This window comes from Theropithecus gelada, chromosome 1, assembly GCF_003255815.1.
Source record: "Theropithecus gelada isolate Dixy chromosome 1, Tgel_1.0, whole genome shotgun sequence".
Classification (NCBI taxonomy): domain Eukaryota; kingdom Metazoa; phylum Chordata; class Mammalia; order Primates; family Cercopithecidae; genus Theropithecus; species Theropithecus gelada.
The window spans coordinates 161,932,506-161,957,725 of record NC_037668.1 but is presented as its reverse complement, the minus strand read 5'-3'; the positions used below and the strand labels follow the sequence as shown (position 1 = coordinate 161,957,725).

Below are 25,220 nucleotides of genomic sequence, written 5' to 3'. Positions count from 1 at the left end.
GCATATTTCTCACCAATTCTAAGAAGCTATTATCCTTTGCCAGTGCTATATTATAAGTTAGTGACTTGGAGCCTAGACTCTTTAGGATGAAAAAAGAGAAAGAGATTTTTACGTAGATATCTATACCTAGTTTATGTCTTATTTTCTTTACAACCTAAGGAAGGTTCCCTACCTATTTTCTTTACTTCTAGAATTTGGTTTCCTATCTCACAGGCTTCGAGTTCAAACACTAGTTCCACCATTTACTAGCTAAGTAGCCCTCCATAGTTTACTCAGCCTCCCTGAGTCTGTTTCTTCTTTGAAAATAAGAGTTGATAACACCTAGCCCATAGAGTTACTGAGATTAAATAATATATGTGCAGTGCTCATACTTATAATTAGGTGTTCAATAGATAAGTTTTCTCAGATTAAAACAGAGTCCATGTGTCTGTAGATACTTGCCAGAATATGGGTGCCTGTGGAGTGCAATGTTTTGTCATATCTGGAGAGGTTACTGTATGTGTAACTGCAACCACCGTCCATTTCATTTGCTCACTTCTTAATCACAAAAAAAAAAAAAAAACCCCACGGGTAAGGTGGCAATATCTAATTGCTTTCATGTGGCTCAGTCTCTGCCTTCTAACGGTAGCCCTTAATCATAGCCCTTTGGGCTCTGTCTCCTTCTTGCCAGCTAGATTTCTTTATTTGGTCACTTTTATAGCCATATTGACTGCTGAGGGTCTGTTCTTAATTATATCTTCACTGAGATCATGCAGACTTTACAAACACCTGTCAGAATTTAAACAGGATCTTTCTTTTTCCCTTCCTATGCTGTTTTTGATCCCTTTGGTCAGCTGTCTCTCTCACAAACAGGCACTCGGGAGTCCAAAGAAGCTGGAACCTAGAGAGCTCCTGACAACAGGATTCCGGCTTTCCTCCAATTTTCCAGATCCCTTCCCAGAGCTGCCACTGTTTACTTTCTGATTCCCAGAGAGTGTCCATTCCCAAAGGCCAACATACATTCTACTTTCTGTCAACATTGAATATCAAATGTTACAGACATAGCTAATGCTCTTGGATCCTTTCCCAGTCCTGGTTTCAGCCCCTTCCAATGGCAAGTGTTTCCCTCATTACAGCCCCTGGCCATGCTGTAGCCTAGGACTCCTACCACTGGCACAGTTGTCTACTGCCATGTACTGCTTCCTTAGATCACAAATATGCATCCTGGTGTTTTTCTTTTTTCTTTTTGTTTGTTTGTTTGTTTGTTTGAGAAGGAGTTTTGCTCTCGTTGCCCAAGCTGGAGTGCAATGGCGCAATCTTGGCTCACTCACTGCAACCTCCGCCTCCCAGGTTCAAGTGATTCTCCTGCTTCAGACTCCCAAGTAGCTGGGATTACAGGTGCATGCCACCACTCCCGGCTAGTTTTTTGTATTTTTAGTAGAGATGGGGTTTCACCATGTTGGCCAGGCTGGTCTCGAACTCCAGACCTCAGGTGATCCACTCACCTTGGCCTCCCAAAGTGCTGGGATTACAGGCATGAGCCACCGCATCTGGCCTTTTTTTTTTCTTTATAAGAGATGGGGTCTTGCTGTGTTGCCCAGGCTGGTCTCGAACTCCTAGACTGAAGCAGTTCTTCTGCCTCATCAGTTTGTATTAATGTAGGAGTTACCATAGGGCTTGCTCTGGAACTGGGGAGACAGAGTATTGGAAAGCAACCTTTCCATTAGTAATTTTTAGTCCCCAGTACCAACAGTGACCTCCTAGTGTATGAGAGGAATAAAGAGATTTTAAAAAGTAGGGAAAAAAAAAAAGAAAGAAAAGGAGATATAGGACAGCTAAGACATAGGAGTATCTACCCAGGCAAGGGTAATGCTCACCTGCTTAGTTAGGGTAGGCAGAGAAAAGATCCCCAATACGCTGATGCTATAAAAAGCCAGCCTGTTCATGGAAGGTCACACAGCCTGACAGCCTAACATAATTTTGTCATTGTGGGAGGTCCCAGTGGACCAATAAGAAGAATAAAGAAATTTACCTGGTGCTTGAATTCTGCTAGTTGAGAACCAAGGTGAAAGTGAAGGTCAGAGAGATTGATTCCTAGAATATAACCCTTTTCCTTTATTTTCTATGGACTGATAGCATCTTTAGTATAGACTGACAGAATTTTTTTTTAAACTATAGCTTTTAAGGGGACTTATGGAACTTGGGGTTTATTACATTTCTGACACTAATGTGGTTTTATTATCATAGATTTACACAATTCTAAAGGCAGGTGGGACTTAATTATCTCTTTCGGCTGGCCGCAGTAGCTCATGCCTGTAGTCCCAGCACTATCTGTGCTTCTAAGATTCTCTGTGTGACTGCTCTAGCATAAGAAGCAGCAGAGCATTAATGGAGTGTAAGTCAGAGGGCATGAAATATTCCATCCCATTCCACCTGGTAGTAAGACCTTAGACAGGTCATTTAAACCCTTTAGCCTGGAGAGAGGGAGAGAGAAAGAGATTATTATTATTATGATTTTGGGACGGATTCTCACTCTGTCACCCAGGCTGGAGTGCAGTGGCACAATCTCAGCTCACTGCAACCTCCGCCTCCTGGGCTCAACTGATCCTCCTGCCTCAGCCTCCCATGTAGCTGGGACCACAGATGCGCACCACCATGCCTGGTTAATTTTTGTATTTTTTGGTAGAGATGGGGTTTTGCCACCTCTGTGTCAGCCTCCCAAAGTGCTGGGATTACAGGCATGAGCTGCCACCAACCCAATGTTTTTGTTGTTGTTGTTTTCAATTTTATTTTTATTTTTTGAAACAGGGTCTTGCTCTGTCACTGAGGCTGGAGTGCAGTGGTGAAATCAGGCTCACTGCAGCCTCCACCTAATAGGCCAAAGCAGTCCTCCCACCTGAGCCTCCTGGTTAGCTGGGACTACAGGTGTCCACCACCACGCCCAGCTAATTTTTGTATTTTTTGTAGAGACAGGGTCTCTCCATGTTGCCCAGGGTGGTCTTGAACTCCTGGGCTCAAGTGATCTGCCCACCTTGGCCCCCCAAAGTGCTAGGGTTACAGGCATGAGCCCTCACGCCCTGCCTCAGCCCAATGTTTAGATACTTGTGTTGCTCGAGTATACATTAGCTAGTTAGAGTAAGAGGAGTTGCCCCCGTGGCCAAGAGTTGGTTAGACTTAAGAAGGCTTGGAGATGTTTAGCTACATGGCCTTCATCAACAGCCAGAAATAAGGCTGACAGCAGGAGCCAAAAAGAGGAGAAAATTTAGGGCAACAAGAAAGGGTGGCGGGAGACACAAAGGAGAATACATGTTTACATCGAGGTAACTAAAGATTTCAGTCTTTATGGCTGTATATAAACAAAAGCAAAGATGTGGGGGTGAGGCTGGAGCTCCTGGACAAGCTGTGTTGCCTTGGGTTTATCAGGAGGGACAATGTGAGCATTTTGCACAATGGAATCCTTTTCATTTGCTTGCTTTGTTCCCCATTCCAGTTTTTTCCCCCCCTTTTATTTTCTCTTCTTCTTTCCCTATCCCATTCCCACCTCAACCAATCTTTCCAATCCCCAAAGAACAGAGCAGTTTCGTTGGTATAGGCTGGAAGATAGCCTTTCACCTTCTGAGTGCTTTCCTGTGGAATCTCATGGCCTCGTGAGTAGAAGAAGCCTTTGGTGAATCTGGGATAAAAATTACCTGTGGCTTAAGGGGAAGAAAAAAGAGGTATTTTCCTTAGTCTCAATCCCCTTTTGTGTGTAGAAAAAACGGATGGTCCTACCTAGGTGAGAGATTCTTTGACCTAGGTAGAGGTTATACGTATTCTTTTTTCCCTATAGAATTTTGCACATTGGTCCTTAGCTATGCTATCCTTTTTAGGAGGAAGAATGGTGTTTTCTGAGGAAGAGTTAGGCCATGCCTTGGAGGCAAGGTCTGGGCTCAGACCAGAATGGGAGAGAAGGGGAGCCTTGAATAAACAGTAAATTATTAACTGTAGGCCTTCTTTCAAAAGGCTGAAGACTATTTTGGTTGAATTTGGATCTAAAAGATTGTTGGTGGAACTTTCTGTTTTATGTTCCTTCTGTACCCTTCTACTTCTTTTCTCCTCTGCAGAGATGAAGGTGTGACAGTGAGATATTGAGGTACTCCAATTCTTTTTCAACAACATTCATCTAATACTTAATAACTGCTAGGTGCTAGGGACACAAGGGTGAACAAGACAGGTGCAGTCCCTCCTTCCACAGAGCTTATAGGCTAAAAGAAGATGCATATGAATGAAGACAATTTCAGGAATCTGGCCATAGGGCTTTGATGAGGAAGAGCAGGGTCTATGGGAACACAGTATGGGGACTTAAGCTGAAGGCATTGCAGGGGATGGGAGGGGGCTTAGAAGCTGGAGATGGTACACCTGTATCATCTAGGGATCACCCAGGGAAGCTCTGGCATGGCCACGCTCTATGACAATTGCTACCACCTGCTGAATATTCCTGGCATAAGATGCAAGCATTTTTGCCTTCCTTAATTACTGGGTGGTTACTAGGTTTAGGGAGCTGAGATTCCTTGGGGAGTAAATGGCAGAAGGGGAAAAAAATGTGTTTTAAGACGGCCAGCCCAAATTGCAATTTTGTTTTATTAGCTTGAGGATTTAGATGAACATCTCCTATCACCTTAAGATCTCTGGGGCTTAACTGTGTTCCTGTCACTCTGCCTTCTGAGGGCAGTGGCATGTTTTACCAAGAATTGTCCATTTTGCCACAAGCTGAGATATACTGGGATTGGGCTCTTTCTCAATGTGGCAGATTGAAATTTCTGGTAGTATTGTCAATCTGGAAAAAATTGAGTACATATTCCAAGTAAATGTTCACCTACAAAACTACTGCCTTACTATTAATACATCTAACACTTTTATTTACATAATAAGATAGGCAAACATAGAAATGGATGAGGTAATACAAAATGGTCTGATATTTTCCTCATACTCTAACAGATGGATGCATGCCCCTGACTTAGAGACCGCCGCTCTAAAGCACGGTGGTGTTAGGGGGATGCGGAGGACTAGGCGAGTGAAGATGGGATGGAACAGATGTGACAGGAAGATGGGCAACTGGCTTCTTTGAGATTTTCTTCCCTATCTTTAGAGCTTATAGTCTGTTCAGGAATATCAATTTTTAGGAGCTCCTCCATTTGAGGTTAGAAGCATAACCGCTATTTTTCCTCTTTCTTTGTGCCCTCTGCCCTGCAGCCATCATCTCTTGCCCCAACTCTGCTAAGGATGGCAAATAAGTGACCCTAATAACAGTGATCTGGGCATGGCCTCAGAGATTAACATTCTGTGGTCCACTCTGCCTACCAAACTTTGGGCAGATGGATTATCACTAACTAGTTCAAGATGTGAGAGAGACTCAAGCCAAAATGTCCTCCTCTTTGCATCCCCCACCGCAGGGAACTCCACTTTGCATCCTGGGAATTCCCTGTCTGGTTTGAGTTTCATGCCTAGGGCTGAATTAGGCCTCTTGAAGGCTGTGGGCTCTCTCTTCCTAGCCCAGCCCAGGCTCTGCCAGTTCTTTTCTACTTAGCCCTTCTTGCCTGGAGCTGGGCTTCTTGGTTCACTGGCTTAATGCTGCCCAGCTGGGGTCAGAGGGATGGAGAGTGGCTAAGGCTTCCCCAACCTGGAAGCAGGAAGCTTCCCCTTCCTGCTTTCTCTCCTGGAGGCCTTTTATGGTCCTTTGACAATTCAGCAGCAAGACTTGCACATTTTTGAGGGGTCTGGTTTGGTTTTTAACCTTGCCTTGCATTGAACCATTAGCTGTTGGTGGGAAGAAAAATAGCATTCCCTCGTTGGGTGAAGCAGATACTGCATCTACCGAAAGTGGGGCTTTCATTCTTATTATTTAGCTCCAAGGTGGGAATATGACACCGACAGAAGCACATTCATGAAGTACAGAAGATGGCAGAGTGGCAGAGCAGAAAGCTAAGCAGAGAGCTGTCTAGGGAGCCTTTTTTCCCTGGGCCACAGCTGCTGTTTTCAAAAAAAGGCGAAGAGCAGGGGGCGGGATAAAGGGAAGCATGCCCCGAGGAAGTGGCCCACCTTGGGAAGGGTTTTGCTGACCAGAGTGAGGAAAGCAGCATTGTATTCCAGGTTCATCATCCTCTGGCTGTGACCTTGAATCGATGGCTTTAAAGAAGTCTAGCAGATAGGGAGCAAATCTCCAAGCCGTGGGTGTGTTAAACTGGAGATGCTGAAGCAGGGAAACTGTGGTATACTTGGAAGAGTGGCATTTGGTTATTAGCCAGAGATGGCTAGATCTTGCATGGCCCTATTTTGATTTTAAGCTACTCGTCCCCCTCAGTCCCCAAATCCAGGGTTGTTGGGGTTTTTTTTAAATTAATTTTAACTTTTTTTTTCTTTTTTTGAGACAGGGTCTTGCTCTGTTGCCTAGGCTGGAATGCAGTGGCAAAATCATGGTTTACTGTAGCCTCAACCTCCTGGACTCAGGCAATCCTCCTGCCTCAGCCTCCTAAGTAGATGAGACCACAGGCGCATGCCATCATGTCCAGCTATTTTTTTATTATTATTTGTAGAGACAGAATCTTTCTGTGTTTCCCAGGCTGGTCTTGAACTCCTGAGCCCAAGCTCTCCTCCCACCTGGGCCCCCCAAAGTTCTGGGATTACAGGCGTGAGCCGCCAAACGAAGCCCAAATCCAGGGTTTTTAAGGAAAGACTTGAAAGGTTTATTGCTGCTGTTCTTCTCAAGTACCAAAAGAGGACTGCCTTCAAATCAACCCAGAGAAAATTCTCCCTGGTACTATATGTGTGGGAGAAGATTCTGCTGCCTCCTTTGGCAAGGTATCATAACTCAGACAGCTGGGAAGTCCCTCCTGATGTCTACCCTAGCCCCACCCTTTCTGGGGCTGAGCTGGTTCTGATAAGTGGTGCCTCTGCCAGTGTCGTTGGCCCTTCCCTGCTGGAGCTAAGCCACTGAGGGCTGGGCTGCATTTCTCCTCCCAGGCCCTAGGTCCTGCACACTCATGGCAGACACAAATGTTCCACTGCTGTTTATTCCATGTTCCCACCCAGCCTGGGCAGGGGCCGTGCAACTCCCCAGCATGGGGTGGGGGTGATGACTTCACAGCTGAACATTCTGTTTGCCTGTCCCAGCTCATGTGTTCAGTCTGGTTCACAGGGCCAGAAGCACTCCCACTCTAGGTGGGGCTTTCTCTTTCATGTTCTTGAGGACATGATTTCCCCCTCAGTTTACTGAGGAATTTCTAGGGGAAACCCTTTTCCTGTGTTTCCAGCATTCTCTCCCTGCCAATTTTTCCTTCCCCTCTCCAGGAGATTGTGTGAGTATCTGAGAAACCACTGCAGAGATCAGGGCCTTTTAGAGCCTTTTCCCGGGCTGGACAAGTATTTGTGTGAAATTACAGCTGCTGAGATCAGGGCCTGAAAGACTCTCTAGGGCAGGAAGAATTGGAATGGAAAGCCCAAAACTGGGGATTGGCTGATCTCCCAGTCCCACATGGCTTTCCCATGCCTTACCACATGTCAGAGAGGATTCCCAAGGCTACTACAGCTAAGATCCTTGACCTGCCCCGCCCTGCTGCAGGGCATACTGGGAACTGAGACAGCCACTTGACTTCTTAAGGTTGCTATTGTACGAGCTCAGGGTGACTTAAGGTGGAACACACAGATGAGTAGAAAATGGTGAAAAAAGAAGCAAGCAAGTGACTTTGAGGGCAGTTAGGTCATTTCATTTGCTTGGGTCCAAAAAAGGCCATAAGAAACGTTTTATTGAGTACAAAATTCATAGGTTTGGACTCTGATGAACCTGATGGCGGTGTTACCATCCCTGAGGCCAGGAAGGAAGAAGACAGGACTAATCCACCCCAATTGTAGACAACGGGAACAGCGCTGGCTTGCTTAGAGGTACAGAGGAAAGCAGCATGCAACCCTGCCCTGTGGTGAAGGAAGTAGGGTGGCCAACCCTCGCTGATTGCCTAGGACTGAGCAGGGTTCCCAGGAGGCAGGAACTTCAGTGCTAAAACCTGGCAAGTCCTGGGCAAACCGGAACAAGTTAGTCACACTAGATTGAAGCCTCAGCTGAGTGCAGCTGCCTCCATGCCCCAGTGTCCTCTGTGTCTAGGTTGGCATCCAGTGGCCCGCTGTGGGGTGGCATAGACTCTGCCACTTACTAAGCTCAAGTAGTTATACCCCTGCCAGGCCTTAGTTTGCTTCTAAGTCAAATTGGGTTAATAGTAGCTACCATGTAGGGGTTTGTGATGCTTGAATGAGAAGGCATGAATGTGCCTGGTGAGGCATCTGGCACATAGTAATCACTTAAATGTTAGCAATCTTAGTTATCACTCAGTTCATTCTACAAATTTGCATGTGTACGATGTGCCGGGCAATGCTGTAGGCCTGAGGAACGATGACAAAAATCCTGCCCTTGTGGAGGAGGTGAACAAACAATAAATGAATGCATCCTATTATATGCTAGGTAAGAAGACCTGTGGAGGGAAATGAGTGAGCAGGATGAGGGGGATCAAGAGTGCCGGGTAAACACAGTGGTCAGGGTAGGCCTCACTAAAAAGAAGACATTTGTACAAAGACCTGAAGGAGGTGAGGAAGTGAGCCCTCCAGCGAAGAGGAATCTGGGCAGAAGGAACAGCTTGTGCAGAGGCCCTGATGTAGACGCATGTCTAGTGCGTTCAGAGAACAGTAGGCAGTCTGGCTGGGCCAGATCTCAGTGAACATGGAGAAACTAGTAGGAGATAAGGACTGGGGGACGGTGGGGAGTCATAAGGGGCCTGGAAGCCCATCAAGTCCTTGGTGCCTAGTTTTACTCTAAGTAAAAGCCAGAGGGTTTTGAGCAGATGAATCGCACGTACTGCCTTAGATCTTAAAAAAGATCATTCTGGCTGATACATTGAGAAGAGACTGAGAACAGGAGAACGAGGGTGGAGGCAAGGAGACCGGTTGGAAGACGATTGCTATAATCCAGATGAGAGAGGATGGTTTAGACCAGGATGATAACAGTGAAAATGGAAAGTGATTGGACTAGATATATTTTGAAGCTGGTAGGATTTCTCGACTACATGATATAGGAGATAGGGGGCTGGGCATCATGGATGATTACGGGGTATTAGCATGAAAGCAGAGAGGGACGGTAACCCTGTTCTCCACACCTCGTATGTCTCTCTTTTTCGGAGGGAGGGTTTCATTAGGCTGTTGGGGTGCGCCTTATGATCTTTAATATCTGGTATCTTGGTTTGCCCTCATAATCATCTACTAAACCATGGTAAGGAGGAAAGAGCATCTCCTCCCTTTACATTGTGAATCCTGCTTCTTTGAGAAGCATCCCAGGTAGGTTAACAAATTACCAGCACTCCTGCTTCCCTTCAGCAAGCCTGGCTTTCCAGCACAGCAGGTCCAACTTGGCACAGCCTTGCCATCTCTGGTCCCTGGGGAGAAAGGACCAGCAAGGCCCTGCCCCCTGGCAAGTCTGCCTCTGCCTGTCTGGGGCTAAAGATGCCCTACCCAGAACACTCCTTTCCCAGGCCCTGGCTGTCCCTCCTACTAGGAACCTGACTTCTCAGGCTGGTGGGGGCAGGGAGCCTCTGGGGAGCAACTCAGTTTGCTTCTGGAGGTTTGGCCAATCCTCACAGCTCTGCGGGGCTCAGCTGTGCCACTGCACTGGAGGCCAGGGTGATGTGCTTGGGCACTGGGAATCAGGAGACCCTGGGTAAGACATCAGGCACCACTTCCCTAACCAGCTCCTGTGTCTCTCTCCTAAGCACTAGCAAGTGAATGTGGTCTCAAAAGAGGGCCCTCACACCCCTGACTGCACAGGTGTGGATGCCAGTTCATCCCCTGCCCCTCACTTTCATCTTCCACCCCCCACATGTACCTTCCCAGACAGACGAGTATCTTGAGTATGTCTCCTGATGCTTTTTGTTTTATAGCATAGGGAAATGGAGGCCATCCCAAGCTCTGCAAATAATACTCCCTTGGGTACCTGTTTTCCCATTTTCAAAATCTTTATCTGTTCAGATGTCTTCCTCAGGTCCTAACGCAAATCTCTCCTCTTGACACTTAAGGTAACACTCCTGGGTTTGTTTGGTTTTTGTTGTTGTTGTTGTTGTTTGTTTGTTTTTTGAGACAGAGTCTCTCTCTCGCCCAGGCTGGAGTGCAGTTGCGTGATCTCGGCTCACTGCAACCTCTGCCTCCCAGATTTAAACAATTCTCCTGCCTCGGCCTCCCTAGTAGTTGGGATTACAGACATGCGCCACCATGCCCGGCTAATTTTTTTGTATTTTTAATAGAGACGAGGTTTCACCATGTTGGCCAGGCTGGTTTCAAACTCCTGATCTCAAGTGATACGCCCATCTCGGCCTCCCAGAGTGCTGAGGATTACAGACATGAGCCACCATGCCTGGCCCACTCTTGGGTTCTATTCAGTGAAGATTTTCAGTGAAGAGTAGACATTTGCCTTTATATCACATCTGCATTCCTTCCTCAGCAACAGAATAGCCCTTCCCATTGACTAAAGTGTGAGGAAGGCCTCTGGCATCCAAGTCCTTTGCCTGTTTTGTCCCTGCAGCCCCCGTCATCCACTTCGTCTTGTTCTCTCTGTGAAGCTCAGTTGAAGTTCCCTTCCTCTGATTCTGACCCTCCTCAGCTGCTAACCTTTTTTCAAGACAAAAGCCACCCCACCCTGCCTGTGGGAAACCCTTCAAACCAGCAGCCAACAACTTCCAGTGTCAAAACCAGTAATACTTTGCTTCAGCATGTAAACAACTTGATGAATACCAACTGGCATTAATCGCCACGGTAGGATTTCCCCTCTTCCCTTCAAGAGTAGCCCTACCTGGGGACCTGTGAAAGGACCCAACTATAAGGAAAGCACTGAGAATAATTCTGCCTATCTCTTGTCCTTCTGAGAAGGTGTCTAGAGAGTAGGTATGGTATGTATGTGGTACGTGGTCTGTGTGTGTGTGTGTGTCGTATATCTGTGTGGTATGTACTGTGTATGTGGTTTGTGTTTGGTGTGTATGTGTCTGTATATTGTGCATATGGTGTGTGATGTGAGTGGTGTATGTGGTTTGTGGTGTATATGTGTCTGTATAGTATGTGTGGTATGTGGTGTGTGTACACAGAGGTATGTAAGCAAACATGTTGGTGGGGAGGATGCTGGTGATCAAGTACTGTGTAGTATCTGAAAACTTTGTGGCCTCACCTTTCTTGTTCGCTTTTTATTCAATCTGAGTAGTAGTACTTCCCTTAGTACCTACTTAGTCTTTAGTAGAATGGAGTACCTCTCAGTGGTGTGTGTTTGTGCCTCTGTGAGTGTGTGTGCATGCACACACATAGGCACACAGGTGTGTATATGTGTGTGACAGAAAAGGAGGGGCACATGTGCTTAAAGGGAATGCCCGCAAGTTATAGTCTCAAAGACTCTGCTCTGATACTCCCCTAAAGCTCCTGGATCTTAGAATCAGGACACGTGTGTGGGCTCTGCCTCCATCCTGCATGACCTTGAGCAAGCAGCTTCTTCTTCCTGGCCTTTGTGTGTGAGCCAATGGATGGCAGCTCACTCTGCATTTAAATCACCACAGCATTTACCTGTTCATATGACATAAAAGTTCTATGTGAATCCCAAGAACCACTTTAATATTTATATTCTCAGAGCTGGACCCTGGGGCATACTCAATCAGTAGCAGATAAGATGTTATGTCTGGTTAGGAATTTATCCAGATTATACTTGTCACTAAGATAAGTGAGTGGTCCCGTGGCTGACCAGTTTCATTTTGCCCATTTTTAGCCTGAAAGTTCCACCCTCTCTGAGTCCTGGGTAGATTAGGATGGTTGTCTCTAACTGGATCTCATACTTGAGCAAATCAGGAAGCAGGGGATCTTTTTTATTTATTTTGTTTTAGAGACAAGGTCTCACTTTGTTGCCCAGGCTGGAGTGCAGTGACATGATCACTGCTGCTCACTGCAGCCTCAAACTCCTGAGGTCAGAACAGTCCTCCCACCTCGGCCTCCTGAGTAGCTGTGACTACAGGTGCACCACACCATGCCTGGCTAATATTTGTCTTTATTGTGGAGACAGGGTTTCACAAAGTTGCCCAGGCTGGTCTTGAACTCCTAAATGTAAGCAATCCACCCATCTTGGCCTCCCAAAGTGCTGGCATTACAGGCGTGAGCCACCATGCCTGGCTCTTTATTTTATTTATTTTTGAGACAGTGTCTCTCTCTGTTGCCCAGGCTAAAGTGTAATGGCGTGATCATGACTCATCGCCACTTCAAAACTGCGTTTTATCATTTTCTTTTTTTTTTTTTTTTGCATTCATTCATCCACTCCTATCTCCTTTTCAGGTCTATCTGGGAACCCTGCAGATCTGGAGAAACGTAGGCAGGTGTTCGGACACAACGTGATCCCCCCCAAAAAGCCCAAAACCTTCTTAGAATTAGTGTGGGAAGCCCTTCAAGATGTCACACTCATCATCCTGGAGATTGCAGCCATCATCTCCCTGGTCCTGTCCTTTTATCGCCCTGCTGGTGAAGAAAATGAACGTGAGTGTCCTAAACAACTCAGCGTGACTCTTATCTGGGTGCTTTCCACCACCACCAAAAAGCACTTAGTATTGGTGGCTGACAGGTTATAGCTTAAAACATTCCCCCCATTATCCAGAGTGGGCTTTCCAAAGGAAACCAGCAGTAGTACTAAGTTATTCTTCCAACTCATCCTTATTCCAAGGGTTCCTCCCCACCCCACCCCCACCCTCTTTCTTCCATTAAATCTTTTTTCAGAATGTCAGGAATCCTCTACCATTTTAAGACATTTTATTTATTTATTTATTTATTTATTTATTTATTATTTTTTTAATGGATTCTTGCTCTGTCACCCAGACTAGGTGCAGCAGCTTGATCTGGGCTCACTGCAAACTCCTGGGTTCAAGCGATTCTCATGCCTCAGCCTCCTGAGTAGCTGGGATTACAGGTGTGTGCCATCACGCCTGGCTAATTTTTGTATTTTTAGTAGAGACAGGGCCTTACCATGTTGGCCAGACTGGTATCAAACTCCTGACCTCAGGTGATCCACCTGCCTCGGCCTCCTCAAGTGCTGGGACTACAGGTGTGACCCACTTGCCCGGCCTATTTAATAATTTTTATAACATAGAGACAAGGTCTCACCATGTTGCCCAGGTTGGTCTCAAACCTCTGGGGTCAAGCGATCTGCCTGCCTTGGCCTCCCAGAGTGCTGGGATTACAGGTGTGAACCAACATCCCCAGCCAGGAATTCTCTACCCTTATCCAACCAACAAAACCCTGCATCTCAAAGTGCCCCCTGCCACCAATTGTCTCACATTATGGGAAACAGTAGCAAAAGCCTGACCATGTTGGGAACCATAAGTGCAACCTTACATGTGACTTGCCTAAATTTGATAGTTTGTACTATTTAGTCATTTACCTCTTTTGGATTAACATAAATAGTTACACTCGTGATAAGATAATACTCAATCCTACTATCCTCTGATATCCTCTTCCAGCCAACAGTTGTGTTTGCTATTATTCACTTTTCCTGACTTTCTATCTTGGGATTGTGGAAGCACCACTCCCATTTCTTATTGTCAACAAAAGCCCTTCAGTGACTATTTCTCTCCCTTCCTGGGATAGTGTGTGGTCAAGTTGCAAGTACCCCAGAAGATGAAAGTGAGGCACAAGCTGGCTGGATTGAGGGGGCAGCCATCCTTTTCTCAGTGATCATCGTGGTGTTAGTGACTGCCTTTAATGATTGGAGCAAAGAGAAGCAATTCCGGGGGCTGCAGAACCGCATTGAACAGGAGCAAAAGTTCTCCATCATCCGAAATGGTCAACTCATCCAGCTCCCTGTGGCTGAGATTGTGGTCGGTGATATTGCCCAAGTCAAATACGGTGAGAGCTCCGTGTCTCTTTTGCTTACCCCACTACCACCCCCATTTAAGGGTAGGTCCTTTGGTATGAGGGGGCTGGGAATTGCTGAAAACCCAAAAAGATAAGATCCAAAACTGTATTCACTTCTAGGTTAGAGTTTAAAGAGGTTGTGGGAAGGAATTTCAGAAAGGAGTAGCTGAAGCTCTGCCACAAGATTGTCAGACTTGTACTCTGTGTGTCTCAGGGTTAAAAGTGTGTAATATTCAGGCCATGGAAAGGTGTGGGGATGAATAAGAGTTTGAATTTATAATGCCTGGAAAGCAACCTTCTCCCAGGTTGTACAGAGCTGAAGTCTTGTAAAGACCCTCCATGTACTCACGACCATTGCCCTCCAGATAGGGCCCACGGGAGCAGCCGTGAGATGGGGTTGAAGGAGTTGGAGGTCCCTACCCTCAGCCAGTCTCTTACTATCTCCTTCACTGTCCCTTCTTCCCCTTTGTGCTCTAGGTGATCTGCTGCCTGCAGATGGGATCCTGATCCAAGGGAATGATCTGAAGATTGATGAGAGCTCTCTGACAGGGGAATCCGACCATGTCAAGAAGTCCCTGGACAAAGACCCCATGTTGCTCTCAGGTATAGGCCCTGGCTACCCAAGTTCCCATTTACCTCCCTGCAAACACCCAGGCCACAGGATCCAGACCCTGTTCTCTCTTCTGACTGTGTCCCATCTCCTTCCCTGGGATTCAACTGGGGCAGCAGCATTTTGGTGGGTGGAATACAAGGATATCAGGCAGCCTAAATGAAGTTTTCCGTGAAACAAGTGTAATAAGGCCCTTGAAGGGGCTCTGCTGGTTGCAGGGGTGGGAGTGGGGGCAGGAGGGAGGGCTTACCCTAAAGCGGTCAGACACATTTTCCTCCTTACTCCCAGTTTGTCTGGTCTGTTTTAAATGTGCCCAGCTCTTGACCTTTTCCTACTGTGCTAAACACATCATTATCCATGGGGTAGGGAGGACTATTTTTTTCTTCTAAATTTGTGTTTCATATCAAATCATGTCTAGGTATTAAAAAAAAACATTCCTTCCCATCTTCTCCTTTCCCATGTAGGGACCCATGTCATGGAAGGTTCTGGCCGGATGGTGGTGACGGCTGTTGGTGTCAACTCTCAGACTGGAATCATCCTTACTCTCTTGGGGGTCAATGAGGATGACGAAGGGGAGAAGAAGAAGAAAGGTAAGGGGCATCTGGACTGAGATTCTCTTTCCTCTCATCCCCATGGACAAACAAGGAAGCGAGGGAGCAGATCTGGATAGAAAGCATGGTTAGAAGAATCTGCTGCGATGAAGAAAGCAGATATCCAACTCCTTGCTGAGATAAAGATGTAAATCCTTGGCTCCAGGGGGCTCTGATGAAAACCAGATCCTGGCTCTAGGCTCCTAAATCAGGTTGAATTTGAGCCTTGATTTTTGTGTCTATTGGTGGCTGGTAAAGGGGTAAGTTATAAAGCCTGCCCTAAATAAACTGGTTAGGTGCCGTAGCCCCAAATGCCTTCCATGTACTCCTCCTCCCCCAACTTTCTTCCTCAAAGATGGGGGGTTAAACGAACCATCAAGACTAAGAGAAAATTGGCCAGAAGAATAAAATAGATTTCTGCCGAAACTGTGGGCTCTCAGTGGAAGAGACACACAGCTAGAAGAGTAGGAACAGTTAGTTCAGTCTTTGCCCCTCAGTTATTCCTGAAGGAAAGAATAAGAGGGAGAAAGGGGAAAAGATACTAAAACCAAGTCTACCCGTTTTCCTAAGCATTCCTTCTTCCCTTAGGGGAGAGAAGGTTTCTACCACATGGCTGGAGAATCATCTTGAGCTGTTTAGTGGAGGACAGTTTATGAAAAGGAAACAAAACACATTCCCTCAGGAACTAAACAATTCATTTCTGCAGCTGCCTGCAGATGAATAAGGAGGAAGCTTGCCTGGTGCTATTGAAGTAACACGGAGACACCTTTCAGAGTCTTTGCCATCAGGCAGAAACAGTTCAAACCTCTCACTTCCTAATCCCCACCCTATTTTTCCAAGCAATGTGACTCAGGCCAGGAGCAAGAGAAAGCACCTCGGGTGTGAGTATGCACTCACCTATGTGAGCGTTTTGGTGGCTATCCCGAGGATTCATGAGAGCCTCTAGCAAGAATGAATGAAAGCAGAGATGTGAGCTTCCTTTACATTTATGTCCCTTCCCTGCAACCTGACCACTTAACTGTCGCCCTTCTGGGCTCTGAGCAGGACCAACAAATTGGATCTCTTAATAGTCACTTTGGGTTTCGACCCCACTTTTTTCTTTCTTGTTCAAACAGGTAAAAAGCAAGGAGTCCCTGAAAATCGCAACAAAGGTAACCTCTCCAACCACTCATTTACCATCTCTACCTGCCCACGCTCAAACCAGACCTTTCCAGGCCATCTGCCTTCTCCCTTTTCCTCTCCATAAATCTGTTATCTCGTGCTGTGGCTCAGATGCCTCATCCTGAGGAAGGTGCAGAGATTTTTGGGGTGGTCTCAAGGTCCTGATCCCAATCTAAGATGGGACAACAGCACCCTCTGCTGTTGGCTCACAGAATGTCATGTCAAGGTTTCTCTTGGGGAGTGTGTAGGATTGATCTGCTCTTCCCAGGGAGCTGAACTCTGCTTCATTGCCCTCAGCCTGATTTAAACACCAACAGTCATCAGTTCCTGGATTGGAAGACTTCAGGGTTCTCATGGCGGAGGCAGGTGGGGTGGGCAGTCCCTGCACCCTCCTCTTGATAGCTTCCTCATCGGTGTCCTCTTCTGGTCTGGATCCCTTCTCTGCTGGTCTTCTCAGGGGTGCTTGGAGAGAGCCCTTTCTCTGTACCTCTCTCCCCACCTCTCTTCTTTGTTCTTGCCACAGTCTGTTTTCTTCCTCCTGATCTGATGTGTGTTTCTCTTTTGGTGGCTGTGTTCACATTCCATCTCTGTCTTCTTGTTTGTGAGTCTGACAGCAGGGACTACTCAGGAAGGGTATCCTAAGCAAGGGGCTGAGCCCTGCAGGGGTGAAAATGGAGTGGTGCTGGGAGCCAGCAAGAACTGCTCTCTTGTGACACTCCTAGAGATTTGTTTTTACTTTGTAACCCGCATCACAGCAGTCTTTAGAAATAAAGTCATCACATTAGAAAACCAGAGCTAAACAGAAATAATTCTTTAATTTTAGTTCTTTAACTCTTCTTTTAAAAGCAAAATGGATTTATATGTCTCTCTTTATCCCTGCTTTCTCTTATTACAGGACGTCCCTCACACCAACTTCTTCCCTCTTCCCCAAAAGACTTAACCCTAGGTCCCACTCTGTATCTCTCTACCTTTGTTAGGCAGGGAAGAAAGGGAATTTTCTTTTCCTATCCTTCACCTGCTAGAAGGAGCTGGAAAATACCCTGGGTCTGGGGGTATGTGTTTCTTCCCTGACAATCGAGAGAGAGAGAGAGAGAGAGAGAGAGAAACCATTTAACAGAGCAATCTTGTGCTCTAGAAACATCTACCAACCCTCTCCTTCAGCCCCTTTCTGCAGTAAAGATTCACTATTTTAAGCACTGAGTTCCAGGAAGGATGGTTGTTTTAATAGCGCTTAGTGACATGATTAATCCCCTTGCTGGAATAAATCTGGCTTAGGACTCAGGTAGTGCCAGGAAGCTGCCACTGAAGAAGAAATCCATACCCTAAAAGCACCCCAGTTTCATCTGAAGTCATTAGAATATTATTCCAAAGGCCCTAATAGAGTGTTGAAGGCAAGTTCCATGTCTAGCATGGATTGTGAGTGGTCGGGACTGATGTCAGGTCCAAGGTATATTCTGGGAAAGAGACAGGAAGGTTTTTTGGTTTCCACCTGCCTGCCATTCAGTGCTACCACCTTGCCTGCTCACCTGTCCTATTTGTGTGTACACTCTAGCAAAGACCCAAGACGGAGTGGCCCTGGAAATCCAGCCACTCAATAGCCAGGAGGGAATCGACAATGAGGAAAAAGACAAGAAGGCAGTCAAAGTGCCTAAAAAGGAGAAGTCAGTGCTGCAGGGCAAGCTGACTCGCCTGGCTGTTCAGATTGGGAAAGCTGGTGAGTAGGGTACAGCCTCATTGTGGTTATCAGTGTTATCCTGCATCTTCATCACTTTTATCCCCTTCTTTCTGCACCAACTGAGACTGGCAGAAAGAAGGTGAAACTTCAGAATGGCTACTTGGGGCTAGGCAGCTGTGTCCCTATCTCCGCCACTGTTTGGTTTCTCCCTAGGCTTTTTCAGAGAGAAATGTTTTCCTGTGTGTAAGGGTTAATGGCCGTGAGATCTCTTAATCCAAATGAATGAGAAGTAAAGAGCATATATTACAGTAGGGGAGATTTACATTAGCAAGAAGGAAGATTTTAATAACTACTTACCTGTCTCTTGTTTTGGGTTATAAATTCCTTAAAGATAGAGAAGGCTGCAGCTTGCTAGAGGCAATTCCCTAGCATAGTAGTAGGATCTGGCCAAGCACAAAGCAATAAATACCAAGTAAGGACTGGAGGAAGAAGGAAGGCTGTGGTTAGACAGGCCCTCTCTAAATGCACTCTGCATATGAGAAAGTGGCTTCTCCATCACTTGCCTCTGCATTTTCCTGTCTTACCACTTTCTTTCAATGGAGGGGGAGAATGGGGAGTGGGAAGAAGAAATAGAAGATTGCTACTTCAGTGGACATATCCGTCAAGGAATAGTTTTTTTGTTTTTTGTTTTTTGGGTTTTTTTTTTTGAGATGGAGTCTTTCTCTGTTGCCCAGGCTGGAAGTGCAGTGGCACCATCTCAACTCACTGCAGATTCCACCTCCTGGGTTCAAGCGATTCTCCTGCCTCAGCCACCCAAGTAGTGGGGACTACAGGTACACACCACCACGCCCATCTAATTCTTGTATTTTTAGTAGAGATGGGGTTTCACCATGTTGGCCAGGCTGGTCTCGAACTCCTGGCCTCAAGTGATCCGCCCACCTCGGCCTCCCAAAGTGCTGCGATTACAGGCATGAGCCACCGTGCCCTGCCAGAGAATAGTCTTTTACCACTGTTTATTCTGTGATCCCACCTTTCTGTTTACCACAGTCATAATCAGCACATTTCTGCACTTTATACAGCTGTGTACAGCTTACCTGGGGGTCTTGTTAAGGTGTAGATTCAGTTCAGAGGGTCTGGTGTGGAGCCTGAGATTCTGCATTCCTAACAAACCCCCACAGGATGCCAACACCGCTGATTCAGTTTGCACACACTGGATGGTGGGATCCATGCTGCCCACCATAGCAGCCGCTCACCACATGTGACTGCTGCAATTTAAATTAATTACAAGTAAATAAAGTTAAAAATCCAGTTGCTGGGGCACATTTTAGTTGGTCACGAGCCACATGTGCTAGCAGTGGCTGTCATATTGGACAGCACAGATAGAGAACTTCTTACGTTTCACAGAAAGATCTACTGGACTGAGTTGGCCTAACCTCTTTGTGTCCGTTCTAGTGCCCAGCTAATTTTAACTGCTGTGAAATCTCTTGCGTATAAACTATACATGGATGAGATGAATTGCAGGGGCAGAATCAAACACACAGGTCTGAAACATTAAATATACCCCACCTAACCCTTGTACTATTCTCCTAATCCTTACCTTGTTTTTTTATTGTTGTTTTTGCTTATTTGTTTGTTTGTGAGAAAGCCTCACTCTGTCATCCAAGCTGGAATGCAGTGATGCAATCTTGGCTCACTGCAACCTCCACCTCAGGGGTTCAAGTGAGTCTCCCGAGTAGCTGGGATTACAGGCATGCACCACCATGCCTGGCTAATTTTTAGTAAAGACAGGGTTTCGCCATGTTGGGCAGGCTAGTCTTGAACTCCTGTCCTCGAGTGATCTGCCCCTGGCCTCAAGTGATCCCATGGCCTCAAGTGATCTGCCGGCCTCAGCCTCCCAAAGTGCTGGGATTACAGGTGTGAGCCACTGCACCTGGCCCCTGCCTTGTTCTTCTTAGAGAGTACAAGCTACCTGATGGCTGGCCACTAGTCTCCTTTGTTGCTTTATTTTATATGTTAGGCCAGTCCAGGAATAGGGTGAGGCAAGTCAGATGCCTTCCACCACCAGAAGAGTGAGTTCCTTCTTAATTTTGCACCCTCAGTGGCTTGCTCCTCCACCTGAGTCCTGGCCCTAATCAAGTAAAGTACAGAAGAATTTGCTTTCATTGATATCATCATCTCTAGCCTTGCTTGGAGGCCCCTAAATCATCTGGCCCTTGGGAAAAGCAAAAACCAAAACCAGACAATGATTTAAAGCAGAGCTTTTCCCAAATATTGTGCCACAGTTAGGGACAGTTGTCCCCAGATACTGATTCCATCAGCCCTCAAAGCATTCAGGCAGCACCCATGGCAATCAGAATGCCTAGGCCAGTCGGTTTTGACCTTCAGCAGATTCTTTCATGTACTGTAATGTGTAGGGTCACCAACCGTCCCAGTTTGCTTGGGATTTTCTCAATTTTAGCAAAACCCCACATCCCTGGAAACTGTTCAGTAGTCTCGGGATGGTTTGGTCACTCTACCAATGGGCCATACCAAAGACCTCTCAGTACTTTCATTTCGTCATCTTTAAAAAGGGAGTGATAATAGTAACCTATTTCACAGGGTTGTTGTGAAGTGCTTGCCTGGCCCACAGTAGGTGCCCACATAAATATTTACTGTTATTGGCATCTTCTATGTGTGCCATGACAAGAGAAAGGTTGGGAAGCACTGTTCTAAGAGTTAGCCATGCAGGTGATACACTAGCACCACAGAGGCATTCCTGTAAACAAGGTGTGAATTGTCCAGCATTCGGAGGTTAGTAGGGGAGAAGTCAAAATTGATAAACTACTAGGAAATGGACAAATACAGTCATGACATTATGAGTCGCAGGGAGAGGGTGGGTGTGGAATAGGATCATAGAATGCTGTTTCAGGAAACAGATCAACCCCCTGATTTATGAATGAGGAATTTGATCTAGGAAACAGGCCCAGAGAGGGTCAATGACTTGTCCAAAGCCACAAGTCAAGTTAGTGCAGTGCTGAGAATAGAACCTGTGTCTTTGAAATACGAAACCAGTGTTTGTTCCTTATGCTATAATGTATAAGCAACAGAGACTGGGCGGGGATTTTAGTAAGTCTTCCTGGAGATGGTGGTTTTAACAATTGGCAACAAAGGCTACAACTGATGCCATTCTATCTCTGGCTAGGGCCCTAGGAATGCCCTCAGGCCTGGGTTCATGTGACTTGTTTCTCTGGACAGGTCTGCTCATGTCTGCTCTCACAGTTTTCATCCTGATTCTATACTTCGTGATTGACAACTTTGTGATAAATCGCAGACCATGGCTCCCTGAGTGTACTCCCATCTACATCCAGTACTTTGTCAAGTTCTTCATCATCGGCGTCACTGTACTGGTGGTGGCTGTGCCAGAGGGGCTGCCTCTGGCTGTCACCATCTCACTGGCCTACTCTGTGAAGGTGAGACTGGAACAATCGTATCTCTTCCTTTAGGATAGAGATGGGAGGGAAGGGTACCACGTAACCCTTAGTGAAAAGATAAGCCATTCTATCATCTGTAAACTTTGGCTGGTGCCTCACAAGAGCAGAAGTCCCTGGTGTTAATGGAAGGACCATCTCTGTCAGATGCATCAATGTTGAAATGACCCTGTAGAACCTTCAGAGAATGACAAAAATGGTATCTTGGATTTTTTTTTTTTTTTAAGACAGAGTCTCACTCTGTCACCCAGGCTGGAGTGCAATGGTGCAACCTCGGCCTCCCAGGTTCAACTGATTCTCGTGCCTCAGCCTCCCAAGTAGCTGGGATTACAGGTGTGCACCACCATGCCCAGCTACTTTTTGTATCTTTTGTAGAGATAGGGTTTCACCATGTTGGCCAGTCTGGTCTTGAACTCCTGACCTCAGGTGATCTGCCCACCTCAGCCTCCCGAAGTGTTGAGATTACAGGCATGAATCACCGCACCCAGCCAGTATCTTGGATTTTTGTATGGGACTGGAAGATGAAATATGGAGAGATGTTGGCTAGGAAATGGCTTTGACCTATATTTAGGAGAGTCCAGTTAGTCCTGCCTCAAGTCTTTTCTCCTTTGTAGAAAATGATGAAAGACAATAACCTGGTGCGGCACTTGGATGCTTGTGAGACCATGGGCAATGCCACCGCCATCTGCTCTGATAAGACGGGCACGTTGACCATGAACCGAATGACTGTGGTACAAGCTTATATTGGGGGCATCCATTACCGTCAAATCCCAAGCCCTGATGTCTTCCTGCCCAAAGTCCTGGACCTCATTGTCAATGGCATTTCTATCAACAGTGCTTATACCTCCAAGATTCTGGTAAGCATCTCCTTTGCCTAGACACTCAGAATGGGTGGTTGGTTGGAAGGGAACATCCATTTTCTCTGAAATGAACCTGCTTATTGTTTACACTGCCTAAATTACCATCCCTAAATTCTCATCCCAGGTGAGAGTGAGCACCATTTCTCACTCTGGAGTGAACATGTTTGGGTGAGACTATGGAAAAGTACCTGGGAGTCAATGGAGGGTTCAGGGCAAGGGCCTGTAAGAATCTATGGCCAGGAAATACCCTCCCAACTAGCATGTAAAGGCAATGTCTCTAAGGAGGGCAAGTAAAACGTATCCCAAAGTAGAATTGGGCTTATCAGAAGTAAATTACTCACTTTCTAGAAACAAACACAGAGTATTAGAATAAGACCCACACAAGGCGAGACACCAAACTACAAAATCCCTAAGCCCTGGATGGCACAAGGATCACAGTTACTACTGACCACTCTCTGCCTATCCTTGAAAAAAAACAGGCTGGGCATAGTGGCTCACGTCTGTAATCCCAGCACTTTGGGAAGCCAAAGTGGGAGGATCGCTTGAGCCCAGGAGTTTGAGACCAGCCTGAGCAATATTGTGACACCTCATCTCTACAAAAATAAACAAAATTAGCCAGGCATGATTGCACACCTGTAGTCCCAGCTACTCGGGAAGCTGAGGTGGGAGGATCACTTGAGCCTAAGAGGTCAAGGCTGCAGTGAGCTGAGATCACACCACTGCAGTCAAGCCTGGGCAGCAGAGCAAGATGCTATGTCAAAAAGAAAAACAAAAAAGATGCCAGGTGCGGTGGCTCACGCCTGTAATCCCAACACTTTGGGAAGTCAAGGTGGACAGATCCCCTGAGGTCAGGAGTTTGAGACCAGCCTGACCAACATGGTGAAACCCCATCTCTACTAAAAATACAAAAATTAGCCGGGTGTGGTGGCGCATGACTGTAATCCCAGCTACTCGGGAGGCTGAGGCAGGAGAATCACTTGAACCCGGGAGGTGGAGGTTGCAGTGAGCCGAGATTATGCCACTGCACTCCAGGCTGGGCAACAGAGCGAGACTCCATCTCCAAAAAAGAAAAGAAAAAAAAACAAAAAACAAATGTTATTTCCCCCATGAGCTCCAGGTATATAATGTGAAGGCTTTGTAAATGAGTTTGTTCCTCCCTAAGCTCTTTTTTTTTTTTTTTTTTTCAGAGTAGGACTCCCTTTGCTAGCCTGGAGGGCAGTGGCCGGATCTCAGCTCACTGCAAGCTCCGCCTCCCAGGTTTATGCCATTCTCCTGCCTCAGCCTCCCGAGTAGCTGGGACTACAGGCGCTCGCCATCTCGCCCGGCTAGTTTTTTGTATTTTTAGTAGAGACGGGGTTTCACCGTGTTAGCCAGGATGGTCTCGATCTCCTGACCTCGTGATCCGCCCGTCTCGGCCTCCCAAAGTGCTGGGATTACAGGCTTGAGCCACCGCGCCCGGCCCTTCCCTAAGTTCTCTGCCTTGTCAAGGCATCTTACTCACTAGTGCTGTGTATATTTCTTCTCCCAGCCTCCAGAGAAGGAGGGAGGCCTGCCTCGGCAGGTGGGAAACAAGACCGAGTGTGCCCTGCTAGGCTTTGTCACAGATCTGAAGCAGGATTACCAGGCTGTGCGTAATGAAGTGCCCGAGGAGAAGCTCTACAAGGTGTACACCTTCAACTCAGTGCGCAAGTCAATGAGCACCGTCATCAGGAATCCCAGCGGTGGCTTCCGTATGTACAGCAAGGGCGCCTCTGAGATCATCTTGCGCAAGTGAGCACCCCTGACCACTCTGCTTCCCTTCAAGAGCCTCTCCTCAGGAAGGCATGGGTGCACACCCCACACTGAACCCATGCGGATGAGGGAGCCCTCCAGCCAGGTGGTGCCATAATAACTAATATCCAAGCGTCTACTCAAGCCACGCATGTTATTTAAGTGCTTACAGTGGCTTGTTGTATTTAATCCTCACAACTCAGGAAGGTGGGTACTGTGATGATCCCAGTTTTACAGATGAGAAAACAGAGATATAAAGAAGTTAAGTATCTCACTCAAGGTGATACAGCTGACAGTGGCACAGCCAGGATTCAGACCTGGACGATCCTCAGTTTCCATTTCCTAATCTGAAAACAGAGAGAGCGGTACTCAGCTCCTAAAAGTACTACCGCCTCACTGTAACTAAATGATTCAATGTATGTAAAATGCCTTGTACATAACAAGTACTAGAAATGTTTGTTCTGTGTTCTCTTTTCCTTCTCTTTCCTTCCCATTCCCATTTCTGATTACAGGGAATTTATGTAACTTTAAAAGTGACTATTCGGCCAGGCGCAGTGGCTCACGCCTGTAATCCCAGCACTTTGGGAGGTCGAGGCAGGCGGATCATGAGGTCAGGAGTTCGAAACCAGCCCGACCAACATGGTGAAACCCTGTCTCTACTAAAAAAAAAAATACAAAAATTAGCCGGGCATAGTGGTGCGCACTGTAATCCCAGCTACTCAGGAGGCTGAGGCAGGAGAATCGCTTGAACCCAGAAGGCGGAGGGTGCAGTGAGCCAAGATCGCACCACTGCACTCCAGCCTGGGTGACAGAGTGAGACTCTGTCTCACCAAAAAAAAGTGACTATTGGCCGGGCGCGGTGGCTCAAGCCTGTAATCCCAGCACTTTGGGAGGCCGAGACGGGCGGATCACGAGGTCAGGAGATCGAGACCATCCTGGCTGACACGGTGAAACCCCGTCTCTACTAAAAAAATACAAAAAACTAGCCGGGCGAGGTGGCGGGCGCCTGTAGTCCCAGCTACTCGGGAGGCTGAGGCAGGAGAATGGCATGAACCCGGGAGGCGGAGCTTGCAGTGAGCTGAGATCCGGCCACTGCACTCCAGCCTGGGCGGCAGAGCGAGACTCCGTCTCAAAAAAAAAAAAAAAAAAAAAAAAAAAAAAAAAAAAAAA

The 25,220-nt window shown here is 46.7% G+C and overlaps 1 protein-coding gene across 2 annotated transcripts in view; it reads left to right on the top strand.

Annotated features, from left to right (window-relative positions):
• Positions 1-25,220, top strand: part of ATP2B4 (ATPase plasma membrane Ca2+ transporting 4) — a 115,362-nt gene that overhangs the window by 59,768 nt on the left and 30,374 nt on the right. For both annotated transcript variants that reach the window (XM_025380539.1, XM_025380547.1), the window contains 9 exons: positions 12,349-12,546; positions 13,651-13,908; positions 14,395-14,520; positions 14,992-15,117; positions 16,233-16,268; positions 17,831-17,992; positions 21,188-21,402; positions 22,035-22,277; positions 23,809-24,050. In XM_025380539.1, the coding sequence (XP_025236324.1) occupies positions 12,349-12,546; positions 13,651-13,908; positions 14,395-14,520; positions 14,992-15,117; positions 16,233-16,268; positions 17,831-17,992; positions 21,188-21,402; positions 22,035-22,277; positions 23,809-24,050 (1,606 nt within the window). The remainder of the gene's footprint in view (positions 1-12,348; positions 12,547-13,650; positions 13,909-14,394; positions 14,521-14,991; positions 15,118-16,232; positions 16,269-17,830; positions 17,993-21,187; positions 21,403-22,034; positions 22,278-23,808; positions 24,051-25,220) is intronic.